The sequence below is a fragment of the Agelaius phoeniceus genome, assembly GCF_051311805.1.
Source record: "Agelaius phoeniceus isolate bAgePho1 chromosome W unlocalized genomic scaffold, bAgePho1.hap1 SUPER_W_unloc_2, whole genome shotgun sequence".
Taxonomy (NCBI): Eukaryota; Metazoa; Chordata; class Aves; order Passeriformes; family Icteridae; genus Agelaius; species Agelaius phoeniceus.
Genome location: NW_027509867.1, coordinates 4,269,672 through 4,283,114, shown reverse-complemented (window position 1 = coordinate 4,283,114; position 13,443 = coordinate 4,269,672). Strand labels below are relative to the sequence as shown.

The 13,443-nt window shown below is 53.8% G+C and overlaps 1 protein-coding gene across 1 annotated transcript in view; it reads left to right on the top strand.

Annotated features, from left to right (window-relative positions):
- The window catches only part of LOC143692671 (uncharacterized), a 183,972-nt gene that overhangs the window by 90,996 nt on the left and 79,533 nt on the right, over nt 1-13,443 (top strand). The window contains 1 exon segment of the mRNA XM_077172919.1: nt 3,709-4,380. Within this exon segment, the coding sequence (XP_077029034.1) occupies nt 3,709-4,380 (672 nt within the window).

Below are 13,443 nucleotides of genomic sequence, written 5' to 3'. Positions count from 1 at the left end.
CCCTCTCTCCCCTGTGCCAGGGGATGCTTGGGGCAGTCTCTGTCCCTCTCAGCCCAGCGGATGCTCGGGGCTCTCTGTCCCCTGGCCCTGGGGGATGCTCGGGGGGTCTCCATCCCTCTGGCCTCAGGCAATGCCTTTGCAGGGCTTGGCACCAGGGGCTCTGTGTCCCTCTCACCGCTGAGGCTGCTCGGGGCTGGGGGGGCTCTGCCACCTTCTCACCCCTGGGGAGGCCGGGGGGTCTCTGTCCCTCTCAGCCCTGCTGGGACCCCACCCAAACATCATCGGGGTCACAGGGACAGAGACACCCCCAAACCCCCAGAAGGGCTGAACCTGGGGTTTGGTTTGGGGCTGAGGATTTAGGAAGGGGCTGGAATTGGGGCTGGGCTTGGAGTTGGGGCTGAGATTTGGATTAGAGCTGGGATTGGGGTTAAGGCTAGACATGGGATTGGCTTTAGGGCTGGGGTTGGGATTGGGTCTGGGGCTAGATGAGTCTGGGACTAGGATGAGAATAAATACAGAACTGTGAGTGTGTCTAAACATGGAGTGAGATTGAGACCAGGATCAGGGTCAGGTTTGGGACTGAGCTCACCCAGAACAGGACAGGGGGACAGGGTGGATGTCACTGTGGGAAGGTTTTGGGAAAATACTGATTTGGGGAGAAACAAGGTGTGAATGCCTTGGGATGGGGATTCCTCTTGCCCAAGTCCATCTCTAGAAGTCACCTGATGTCCAAAAATCAAGAGTGAATAAAAAAATCCACCAGGAGTTTCCCATTTCCAGTCTCATCCCTCTGGGGTTCTGGTGGTCCCCTGTCTCTGGGCTGTTGGGGATCCCATGGGTCATGGGGATCCCCCCTCTCCAGGGTCCTGCTAAGGGATTCTGGGAGGTTTTGGAGTCCCAGGGTCCCCCTCTCCAGCCTCCCCTCAATCCAGCCACTTGGGCTTCCCCCTTCTTTCCACCACCCTGTCCTGTTTTAGGGCAAATTTGGTTGAAAACCTCCAAAAGGAGTTTCCTCTAGAATGCAGATTCAGCAGCCCCACCCTCAGCCAGTTCGGGAAAATATTTCCTTGGAGAAAAGTGGAAAAAAACACTTTATTTACCAGGCAAAGCATTCACCAGCACAAAAATTGAACAATATTAAGCAATAAAACTTCCTGCTGCTCCAAAAGAGATGACAAACTCCACAAGTCCCTCCGAGGGCTGGGGCTTGGCTCACTCAGTCTCTTATCAGTCTCCTATCAGTCTCTTATCAGTCTCTTATCAGTCTCTTATCCGTCTCTTATCAGTCCCTCCAGTGCTGGAAATGCCACTGCCCAGGCTCAGCCCGGTGGGCCACAGGTGGGAGCTGCCGGTGGTGTTCTGGGTGTTCAGTCCAGAGCAGGTTTAAACAGCTCCAAAGAAAAAGAAAAACCACAGTCCAGGGAACGTCTCTGCCTCAGAGAGCTAAAAGCTAACTAAAAGCAAAGGAGAGCTCTGTCCCGCCCTCTGTCCATCCAGGAGCCGGAATGTGGAGGAGTGAGTGCAGTGTCTGAAAACAAACTGCAGCTTCTTCCTCCTCCCCTTGGCTCTCAGAACCAGCCTTAAAGGTGCAGAACTCATTTCTGGGCTAAAGGGACCGATGGGGCATGAGCATCATGAAGTCACCCCAGGACGCGCCCCTGTCAGGGTCAGGGGGTCCCGTCCCCGCCTCATCTCCGGGCTGCCGGGGGTGCCCCAGCTCCGGTATCGCCCCTTCCCCTCTCCCCGCCCCGGGGGTCCCCCGTTCCACAGCCCTGGCTCTCACGGGGATCCCCAAAACCAATGTCCCGCCCCGTCGGTACCGGGCCATCCCCACGTGGACCCCCCGGGACCCTCCCGAGGGGCGATGGTGGCTCCTCTGCCCCCGAAAAAGCTCCTCTTAGGGAGCGCGGAGATATCCGGGGCTCGAGTCCGGGATCTGCCGGCTCCGAACACGCTCCAAAAAAATCCTCCCGGACACCCCTGGCTGGAGTTATTTGGGAATTGAGCTACTAGAGCTGGGCTTTTTCTGGGACTTTTAGCAGCCTTGGGTTCCTCACTTGGAGTAAATGAACTTTATCAGTCACTCTGATATCATTTGCTCTCTCTCCCCCTGTGATTTTAAGAAACTTTTCAAGGAAGGACAACAAAATATTTTCTTTTTTCTGGCCACCCACAACAGCCATTTTCCTCATAATTTCTCCCATAAGTTCCACAGGAGGAAGGAGGGACTGTTTCCAAGTGTTCCTCCAGAGAGAACCACAACCTCCTCAGAGGAGGGAACCATGATGCTGTCAAAGGCACTTGGAGCCAGACAACAGTGCCCTGAACTCACTGTGCCAAAATAATGTTGCAATTTGGTTAAGAAAATTTCCGGAGAGATGCCTCCGCCTCAATTAAGGTGCTAACAAGACCAAACCCTACGTGGATTTTATTAAACAGTAAATGTGAGGTAGAGAGAGAGTTGGAAAGAAAGAGAAAAGGGGGGGAGAGAAAAGGAGTGACAGGGACAGAGACCTCCCCTGGGGCAGGGCAAGTGTGACATTGTCCCCTGTGTGTGTGGCCTTCCCGGGGTGGGGGTTTTACACCTGAGCCAGTTTGGGTAAGGGGGGTGGTGTTCACCCCCTGAGCAGGGATTCCCCCACAGTTTCAGGCTGCAATGGAAGATGGAACCAAATGCATGTTTTCAATCCCCATCTTCATCAACTGCTAGAAACAGGTGGGGCAGTGTTCTTGATCTCTTCCATGCCTCAGCCCTGATAACGCCCTCCAGGGGAGATATCTTCTGGGAATGGGCCATTGAGTGTCACTGCAGGACTGATCAAATTCCATCCTCCCATTGTGGGAGGCTCCACCCAGGGGGAGGATCCAAGCATTCCTACCTGCATATAAGCTGAGCCTTGCAACACCAGGAGCAGCTTGCCTACTGGATTCCCAGAGGACAAGAGCTCCAGAACCACCCCTGTACCTTCAGAGGAAGACCAGACCCTTTTACAGGATCACTGCTTGGACAGAATCAGGTTCATCACTCCCAGAGGACTGCAGCCACCATTTAATGGCACTGCAGCCACCACCCTGAGCAACAGGGTGTCAGGTTATATCCTGACTCTGTCAGTTTAAGGCAGTGTTTCTGTAGCATTGCCTTGATCTTCATTTTCTTATTAAATTGTAATCCTGGTTTAGACCCTCCCCAGGTTTGCCTTCAAACAAGTACAAAATTCAATGTACTTATCCCTTGTTTTCTTCCCAAAACAGGATTTTCCATCCCGTAAACTTGGCCAGATGGAGGAGGAGGCTGTGAGGAAGAAGAAGGTGCCCCAGGAGCCCCAGGCAGGTGAGGAGGAAGTCAGTGCCCCTTTCCTCCTCTCTCCTGCTCCATCTCCCAGCCCAGCACAGCCCCCGGCTGCAGGACAACCCTGCTGCCAACCCCGTCCTGCCGGGGATGCACTGGGGGGATCTCCTTCCCCTTCCCTCTGGCACGGAGGCAAATCCCATCCTCTCCTTGGCCTTCCTCCCCCAGAAAAGGAGCTGAGGATGGAGACCAGGGAGGACAAATCCCTTTGGCAGAACCTCATGGAAGAGGTCATTTTGAGTGGCTCCACGGTGCAGAATTCCAACGTAAAGGAAAAGCCCCAGAGATCCCACAGGAGGAGGGGCTCCAAACCCAGCCCGGGGGCTCTGAGGAGGAAAGACCCACCCTGAGCCAGGAAGGTGGACAGAGCTTCAGCCAGAGCTCAGAGCTGGTGGTCCATGGGCAGCTTCACAATGGGAAAAAGCCCCACAAGTGCTTGGAGTGTGGGAAGAGCTTCAGGCAGAGCAGCACCCTGATCAGCCACCAGATGATCCACACTGGGGAATGGCCCTACGAGTGTGGGGAGTGTGGGAAGGGCTTCAGCTGCAGCTCCACCCTTTTGACCCACCAGTGCATCCACACTGGGGAGAGGCCCTATGAGTGTCCCCAGTGTCAGAAGAGGTTTCCCACCAGCCCTGATCTTGCCAGGCACTGGCAGATTCACACAGAAGAAAGGCCCTTCCACTGCCCTGATTGCGGGAAGGGCTTCAAGCGCAAGTCCCACCTCATCAGGCACCAGCTCATCCACACTGGGGAGAGACCCTACGAGTGCCGCACGTGTGGGAAGAAGTTTCGGACCAGCTCAAATCTCCGCCTGCATGAGCGGATTCACACGGATGAGAGGCCCTTCTACTGCCCTGACTGCGGGAAGAGCTTCAAGCACAATTCCACCCTCATCAGGCACCAGCTCATCCACACTGGGGAGAGGCCCTACGAGTGTCCCCAGTGTGGGAAGAGCTTCACCAGAAGCTCTCATTTGACAAGACACCAACGGAGCCACCAGTAAATGAAGCCCTGCAAGTGCCTCGATTGCAGGAACAGCTTCATGCACCACTCCAGCTTCATCCCCCATGGGAGAAGCCAGATTGGAAAGAGCCCTGGTGATCCACGTTCCCTGTGATCCATGCTGGGAAGACACCTGTACCTAGTCCTGCCCTTTGCCAATGACCTGATGTGGCATTGAAAAACATGAGGGTCTGGCCATGGCCCTGTCATTACATTCAGTCCCACCTCAGATCATTGCAAGGGGCAGGAAAGGGACTCTCTCTCTCTCCCTGAGGAGAAGGGTGTCCTTTCCAGGCAAGAAATATTGTACCCAGGCAGACCCTGTGAGTTGTGTTGTAGTTTTCCCTGTAAACAGTTTGATTTATCCCTTCTGTTATCAATATTGTTTCTGCTCCTGTTTGTTCTTTATCTCGTTGCTGTTCCCATTAAATTGTTCTTACCCCAGCCTGGGATCTTTGCCTTTTGTGCTTTCCATGGGAGGCGGGAGGGCAGCAAGGGCAGCGTGATTTTAGCAGCAGCAGGAAATTGGGGAATCCCATTCCTGAAGCCCGGCCCGTGGAAACCGAGCATCCCAGCTGGTGCCAGCCCTGGTGGCCATGGCAGCAGCCTTGGGAGCGGGTCCCTGGCTGGGGCTGTGGGAACCTCTTCCCTCTGGTGCCCAGGGACAGGAGTGGAGGGAGCGGCTGCAGCTGAGTCGGGGCAGGCTCAGGTTGGATGTCAGGAAAAGGTTTTTGCCCAGAGGCTGCTGGGGCCCTGGCCAGGCTCCCCAGGGCAGGGTCCCAGCTCCAGGGCTCTCTGAGCTGCAGCAGCGTTTGGCCAGCGCTGCCAGGCCCAGGCTGGCATTGTTGGGGTGTCCTGTGCAGGGCCAGCAGTTGGACTGGAGGATCCTGATGGGTCCCTCCCAGCTCAGCCAATTCTGTGCTTCTGGGATCCCATCAGCCTGGGGATGGGGCTGCCAATGGTTGCCATGGCAACGGGCTCTGGCTGCAGGCCTGAGCTGGTGTCCATGGCAACCACCCCTGGCATGGGGTCTCCATGGAGCTGCCAAGGGACTGAGCATAGCAACAGGGGCCTGGTGATGGTTGACATGGAAACTGACCATAGCAACAGGGGGCTGGTGATGGTTGCCTGCTAAGGATCAGATTTGTCACAGGCCCTCAGAGGGGTTCCATGGGCACTTTCCAAGAGTCTCCAGGCTGTTCCAGAGCTGGAATGTCACACTCACAGACAGGGGCTCCATGGAGACCTCCCAGGGCTTTCTGGGGATGGTAAAGAGCCCTGTGGTCAGAGGCAGTCACAGCCATTCCATGGTGACATCCCAGGGCACCTTGGGCTGCAAAGGCACCCATCTGTCACAGGCACTCACGGGGGCTCCACGGTGACATCCCAGGAGTCCCCAGGCTGCCAAAGAGCCGGGATGGCCCAGACACTCACAGGGGTTCCTGTCATGGCCACAGTGGGAGCTTCAGGCAAAAGCTTTATTTCTTTATTGGAGAAACTCCTGTTGAGTCATGAGATGGAGAAATAACATGCAGCAGCCACCACGGATCCTCAAACCCCTGCAGGGCCCCTAGACTTCTAAAATTCCTTCTAAAAGAGGAGATGTGAGTGGCTGGATCCAATCCTAGCCCCATGCTTTGTCAAAGGTGTAAAAGATTGGACAGGTGGAATTGAACTTTTAAGCAATTTATCCCCCAGGATTAAAGATTGAATACCAGATAAATTTATATAAATACAGCTCTGATTGATTCTGATCATGATTAGACAGAATGGTTCATTTACACCACAGAGTAAATGAAGAAATGGAGTTATTCTTGTGGTCCGTGGTGGTGGTGGACACAACCTTGTGCCAAGGGGCAGGAGCCATGGGAACACCAGTACAGACAGACACACACACGGACACATAGACACACACACACAGACACAGAGACACACACACATACACACACAGACACACAGACACACAGACACAGAGACACACACAGACACACACACACACACACACACACACAGAGCAGCCGCTCAGCAGGTGAGACACGGGAGCGTCTGGGCATGGAGTTCTAGCGAGGATTTTTTTGGGTCAAATGCTCCTGGGGTCCAGGGGTTAAAGACAAAGGAGGGTTTAGAGTTTAGAGTATAAATACAGGAAAACAGGTGCTGGAGGAGTGTAGGAGCATCAGGGAGTAGCACGGTCGGGACGGACGGAGACGAGAGATCTCTGAATCCAGGTCTTGGCACTTGTGGTTTATTGCAAAGGGTGTGGGTGCAGGGGCCTTGTTTGGAGCTGCCAGCCACAGCTCGGAGCAGGCCCGAGAGAGGAGCTCGAAAGAGGCGCCCAAAATGGATGCCCGAAAGAGGAGGGGGGTTCCCATTACAGTACAATAAATCTTCTTCTGTGCTGCATATTCTAATTTTCACTAACCAATCTAGTACAAGATAAAAATCTTATAGCATTTACATACAGCCTATAAGAATCATTACTATACCATACTGTGGTACATTTTAAACCCTAAAAACTCCTCTTTGCACCCCTTCTGCCAAGCTAGTAGGGTCTGCTCTGACCCTTGGACCTGTCTGCAGGCAGAGGGTGTTGTTTCATCAAAAGAAGATTACCTTCAGCCAGCCATACCATTGTTTTCCAGTTGTTCAGTAACTAAGGCTTGGTATCTCAAAGCTTGCTTTCATTTTAATCTCACTTATAGTTTCCATATTCTCAAATTTTTTTGCCAGGCAATCATATTTATAAGGCTTTCCTGTTTCATCTTCCCCAGCATCTGCTCCTTTTCATTTTCACCACCCTTGTCCTGTAGTCAGGGAACCAGAAAGGTTTGTCACAGCCACCCTCATTGCGACGTTTGGCACCTGAACAGGGGCCCTGACATTCAGTCATGTCAGCTGGGGTTAGCTGATGGATAGGCCAGTGCTCCCCGGGATTTTGGATTGTGCTGGGCTGGCAGATTCATCATTGCTTCGAGGGACCTTGCCCAGGATCCACAGGGACAGCAAGAGTTTCACCTGCATAGGATTGCAGGTGGGTTTGGGAAAACACAAGATATTAAATGTCCATTTTACCACTGTGTTTTCTGGGATATGCACCCACATCCCATAATTGATTTGGGGTGTTCCGGTGGCTCTTCCCCCTAAGGCAGAGAAAGAGAAAAATTTCAGGCAGATATGTAAAGTAGAAAGGAGCATATATGGATGCTTTAAGTAATTCTCACTGATCACGACAAAATATTTTCAAAGAATAAATTAAAATAAATCATGAGGTGGATCATTAAAAATTTTCCAGAGGCCTTTCCTGATGAAATCCATACCACTGGATTTTGGGACTCATGAGAGTTAAACTGGACAACTTTCCATCAAAGGGACCCCATTGCACCCCGCATGCTCCCCATCTTCCACACCACCATTCACCAGCAGGAGTGGGTTGAAAACTCAATCCATTGGTCACTCCTAACTTGGGGCCTCCCCTCAAACCTGCCTTTCTCAGACCTTCCACGATGGTCCAAGATGGCAATGGCCACGCTGTCTTGGAGCATCATGCCCTGGAGACTCAAGATGGAAGGAGCCTGAATGTGGCACGGGAGCCCGACCATCCTCCCTCCATCCTGGCTCCTCCTCTTCCTGCTACCACAGCCTTCTCTTCCGCCCTGAACGAACCTCCAGACTCCACCCCCACAACTGCGGGTCACGCCCCCACTGTCAATCATTCCACTTCCACCCTGGGCCATGCCTCCAGTTAAGGAAGGAGACTGGCAAATAACCTCGAAACTCCTCATTGCCCATGTATGTTATGAAAGAAGGGGGCAGAACCCCAGGTATCAGCCATTGGTTTACGGGGAAATGAAGGATCTGTGTAGGGCAGCTAAAGACCATAGGAAGGACTTACCTTGTTTTAATGGCCTAATGAGGGCCATGTTTACAGCACATGCTTTAACCCCCTATAATTTAAATTATATCATGACCAGGTGGTTGTAACGTACAGAATACACCCTGTGGGAAGGGGGATGGAAGTGTTTACTAAATCAATCAATAGCAGACTATGCTAATAATGAGGCATTGACAATCAACCATCTAGCTGGAGAAGGTCAACACAGCCTACCAGATGATCAAGCAGCAGGTATCCCCAGAGAAGTATTGAATGATATCAAAGAGATGGCTTTGAAAGCTTTGATCCAGGTATTGGATGGTAGCACCCCCAATTTGGACTACCTTGGGTGGCTGCAGCTAAAGCTTTAGGACAATCAGACCATCCTGGGTGCCTGTTGAGTAAGCAAACCAATGCTGCCTCCCTCACACTGAGTGGCTGCTCTCAGACACAGAGACCATCAGACACGCCACCCTGCAGAACAGCGATAGAGTTTTTACTCTGGGCATATGGGCATGGCTGTGTAGACTCTGAGGGCATGTGCTGCATGAACCTCTCCAGCCACAGTGAGTCAATCCACAAGAGCATTCAGGAACTGAAGGAAGGATGCAAGAAGCTTCAAGTGGAAAAGAAAGACTGGTTCAATAAACTCTTCCAATCCATGGGACTAAAGGGTTTGATGATGTCAAGCTAAAAGAAGACTCGTAATTCTCTTAGTGGTTGTTGTTGTATTGTTAATTGTCCCATGTTTGTTTGGATGCTTTTAGAAAGTTATACAAAATTCTTTCAGTTCCCTCTTTGTTATAAAACAGAAAGGGGGAAGATACCCAACACAGGCTACTCATGGACTCCTTGGAGGAGAGAATTGGAGGCCAGGATGGCACAAAAACCTCTCAGAGTCTCAGTGTGGGAAGGAAAATCCTTAAAAGTACCTAAAAGTATCCTTAAATGCATAAAGTACCTTAAAAACCTTGAGTATCTCAAGGCATCACTGAGCCCCACTGAGTGTGAGTAAAAAGCTCTCCAGGGACTCGTTAAAGCAGATAATTGGGGCCATGATTGCACAAACCTCTCACAGAGTCTGTATCAAAAGGGAAACACCAAGTACCTTCAAATAACTGAAGTACCCTGAAGTATTAATGAGCCCCACTGAGTGTTGTTACTGACAAAGCCTCTCCAGGGACTAATTACAGCAGATAATTGGAGGCCAGGATTGCACAAACCTCTCAGAGACTCCAAGGCAAAGCCAAAGCCAAAGTCCTTTGAAAAACCTGCAGCCCCTGCAGGGAGCATGAAGGAGCCCCCAGGGCCATTGCTGAGCAAGGCTCCCCAGGGACTCCTTGCAGCAGATCCTTGGGGCCACTTGGATGTGGGCTAGGGGGGGATGCTGAGGGCAGCACAAGGGGCTGACAGTGCCCAGCCTGGCTGGGGCTGTGCCAGGAGGCCCCAGGGCCTCAGCACAAGGTGTCTCCTCCCAGCCCTTGCTGGCACAGACCCTGCTGTGCCCCAGGGCACCAAGACTTGGATTCTCTTTGTCCCCACCTGTCATCACTGCCTGCAGTTCTCTGCTCTGCCTGGGGCCTGGGGACACTTGCTCAGTCCTGTCCCTCACTGGGACCCATTATAAGTCCAAGAAAGTTTGGAGTTGGATTCTGCCTTGGAGTTCTGGAGAGGTTTCTTCAGCTCCCTCTAAGGGACTGATGCTCAGGGCCTGAGCACAAAGCCCCAGAGGCTGATTAAAGTCCTTGTGCTGTGTCTATGCTGCTGAGCTGGGCTGGGCTCCTGGCACAGAGGCAGCTCCTGCTCACCAAGAAGAGCTTCAAAAGCACATTTCTCTGGATGAGCAGCTCTTGTGCCAGCCCAGCAGGGCTGGGGCACTGCCTGCAGCCAGCCTGGGCACAGCACAGAGGCACAGAGAGCTTCAATCAGTCAGGGCTGGGAAGGGGCTGAGAAGTGCCTGGGGCACAATCACTGCCAGCCCTTGGCACAGGAACCTCTGGCTGCAGGACAATGCAGATGCAGCTCCTGGAGCCATCTCCTGCAGCTGGAACATGCCAATGCCTGCAGAGCCTGTGAGTACATTCTCTGCTTGTCTCTTGTGCAGAGCAGCCAGGTGTGCCCAGGGCTGTCCTGCAGAGCAGGGTCCTGCAGCCCAGGGCGCTGTGCTGGGCAGGGACTCTGCTGCCTGCCAGGGACAGCTCTCAGCCAGCCCTGGCAGCTGCTCCCAGCACTGGGGGACAAGATCTGGCTGGGGGGAGAAAGCTGGTGAGGCTTGGAAGTGTTCTCCTTGTGTGGGGAGGATGCTGCATTGTTCAGGACTGCTCCCAGCATGGCATTTCACTGCAGAATTTAGATTATATAGGGAGCACAGCAAGGCAGGGGCTGCATAAAAAGGGAAATCCTGCTTTTCATTCTACTGCTCTTTGTTGCCTGGATGGGAAAGTGTACATAGATATTCATCCCTCAGGTAAGGCTGAGGAAAGAAAATAAATTATCTGAGTTCTGAATAAACCATTCAGTGAAAGAAATCAGTCTTTTGAGGCAGCATCAGTGTTGCTTTTCCAGCCTCCTCAGGGTTGCTCTGACGTTGCCATCAGAGCCTGCAGAGCCAGAGCTGCCCCTGGGCAGTGCCTGAGCTGGGAGGGCTCTGCAGGGCAGAGCTGAGCCCCCAGGGCTGGGCTGGGCTCTGGCAGCACTGGCAGGGCCCAGCCCTGGGCACAGGGAAGCAGCTGCTGGCAGGGACAGCTCCAGGCAGCAGAGCCCTGGGCAGGCAGTGGGGGGAAAGTGCCCCCAGGCTGTGCTGGGATATTTCAAATCCTCTCCAAACCTAAATATTCCATGATTACTTTTCTTACAGATCCCCATGCCAAGGCACAGCAAATGTCCAACAGCAGCTCCATCAGGCACTTCCTCCTGCTGGCATTGGCAGACACGCGGCAGCTGCAGCTCCTGCACTTCTGCCTCTTGCTGGGCACCTCCCTGGCTGCCCTCCTGGGCAACGGCCTCATCATCAGCGCCGTAGCCTGTGGCCACCACCTGCACACGCCCATGTTCTTCTTCCTGCTCAACCTGGCCCTCGCTGACCTGGGCTCCATCTGCACCACTGTCCCCAAAGCCATGCACAATTCCCTCTGGGACACCAGCAACATCTCCTACACTGGATGTGCTGCACAGCTCTTTTTCTTTCTCTTCTTCATCTCAGCAGACTTTTATCTGCTGACCATCATGTGCTACGACCGCTACGTGTCCATCTGCAAACCCCTGCACTACGGGACCCTCCTGGGCAGCAGAGCTTGTGCCCACATGACAGCAGCTGCCTGGGCCTGTGCCTTTCTCAATGCTCTGCTACTTGTAGCAAACACATTTTCCCTGCCCCTGTGCCATGCCAATGCCCTGGGCCAGTTCTTCTGTGAAATCCCACAGATCCTCAAGCTCTCCTGCTCAAATTCTTCCCTCAGGGAACTTGGGCCCATTGTGGTTAGTTCATCGTTAGCACTTGCATTTTTTGTGTTCATTGTTTTCTCCTATGTGCAGATTTTCAGGGTTGTGCTGAGGATCCCCTCTGAGCAGGGACGGCACAAAGCCTTTTCCACCTGCCTCCCTCACCTGGCTGTGCTCTCCCTGTTCCTCAGCACTGGCATATTTACTTACCTGAAGCCCCCCTCCATCTCCTCCCCATCCCTGAATCTGGCCCTGTCAGTTCTGTACTCGGTGGTGCCTCCAGCCCTGAACCCCCTCATCTACAGCCTGAGGAACCAGGAGCTCAAGGCTGCAGTGTGGAGACTGATGACTGGATGGTTTCAGAAACATTAAACTGCTGGAAAAATACTGCATATGACTTGTAATAAAATTCATTTTTGATACTACTTGTTGTTTTCATTTTGGAAGTTCTTTGTATTCGTTTTAGTTTTTTAATCTAGTCCACAAATTAAGGTCATTGTGTCATTTCGCATTTTCTTTCTCTCCACTTTCCCTGTGGCCACAGACTGTGTCAACGTGGGGCTGTGCTCTTGGTGCCTTTAAAGGAACTAAAGGATCTCCCAGCAGAGTTTTCTGCAGAGATGCCCTTGTGTTGCCTTCTCTGGAGCTGCAGCAGCAATGTCTGTGTGCAGAGCTGGGGCAGATCAGTGCTGGCCCAGCAGCTGTGCCCAGCAGCAGCAGCAGCAGCAGCACTTGGTGTTGCCAGTGCTGCTGCCGTGGCCCTGCCCCGCTGCCCTGGTGGCCCTGGTGTTGCTGCAGGGCCTGAGTGCTCTCGGGGCCGGGCACAGCCCTGGGGGTGGCAGTGCCAGGGCTGCAGCAGGGACAGGCCATGGGCACTGCTGGGGCAGCGCTGACGCCTCAGGCCAGGCCCTGGGGGCTCCAGGCTCCTTGCCCAGGCTCTCTCAAGAACACGGCCAGGCCAATGCTCAGCACAGAAACCCCCGTCAGCAGCCCCAGGCTGGCCGTGGGCAGGCTGGGGGCAAACAGCATGGCTGGGGCTCTGCAAGGGCCCTGGGCCAGACGGGAAGGAGCAGCAGAGCAGGGGCTGATCCATGCCCAGTGCGCTGCACAGCCCAGGGCAGCGTCCCAGAGCGTCCTCATACAGCTGCCAACAACATCCCCCCTCTGCAGCCCTGGCCTCTCCCCCAGCTCACACAGGTGCCCCATCCTTGCAGGCACAGACACGGCAGCACTGCCTCAGCAGCCCCTGTTTGCATTGCACACAGCAGGGCCAGCACCCCCATGCTGTTGCTGTGGGGACATGAACCTGAGGGAGCACAAATGCCATCAGCCCCTGGGGCCAGCAAGGGCTGCGGGACACCAGGGAAACCACTCAGCTTTGTCCTGGCCTCTGCACTCAGCCAGAAAGTTTGTTCCCATCAGCTGGGAGTTTCCTGTGCCACTGCAGACGCTGTTGCTCAGAGCCAGGGCTGCCTGGCAGCCACCCCCAAACTGCCCTCAACATTTCCTCTGTGCCACCTTTGCTTTCTTTCCTATTTCCTGTTACAAATTTCTTCCTCTGGCCCACTCCTGTTCCCTGCCCTGCCAACAGCCCATCCCTGTTTGCCCTTTCCTCTCTGGCCCCACTCCCCATTGCAGTTCCTGCCTTGGCCCCATGGGAACATCCCTTGGGGAGCAGGATCATCCTTCAAGTGCTGCAGGAATTGTCTGCAGACTCCTGCAGTGCCTGCTGCTGCTCCCTTGCCAGAGGCACCCCAGGCCAGGGGGGCACATCTGG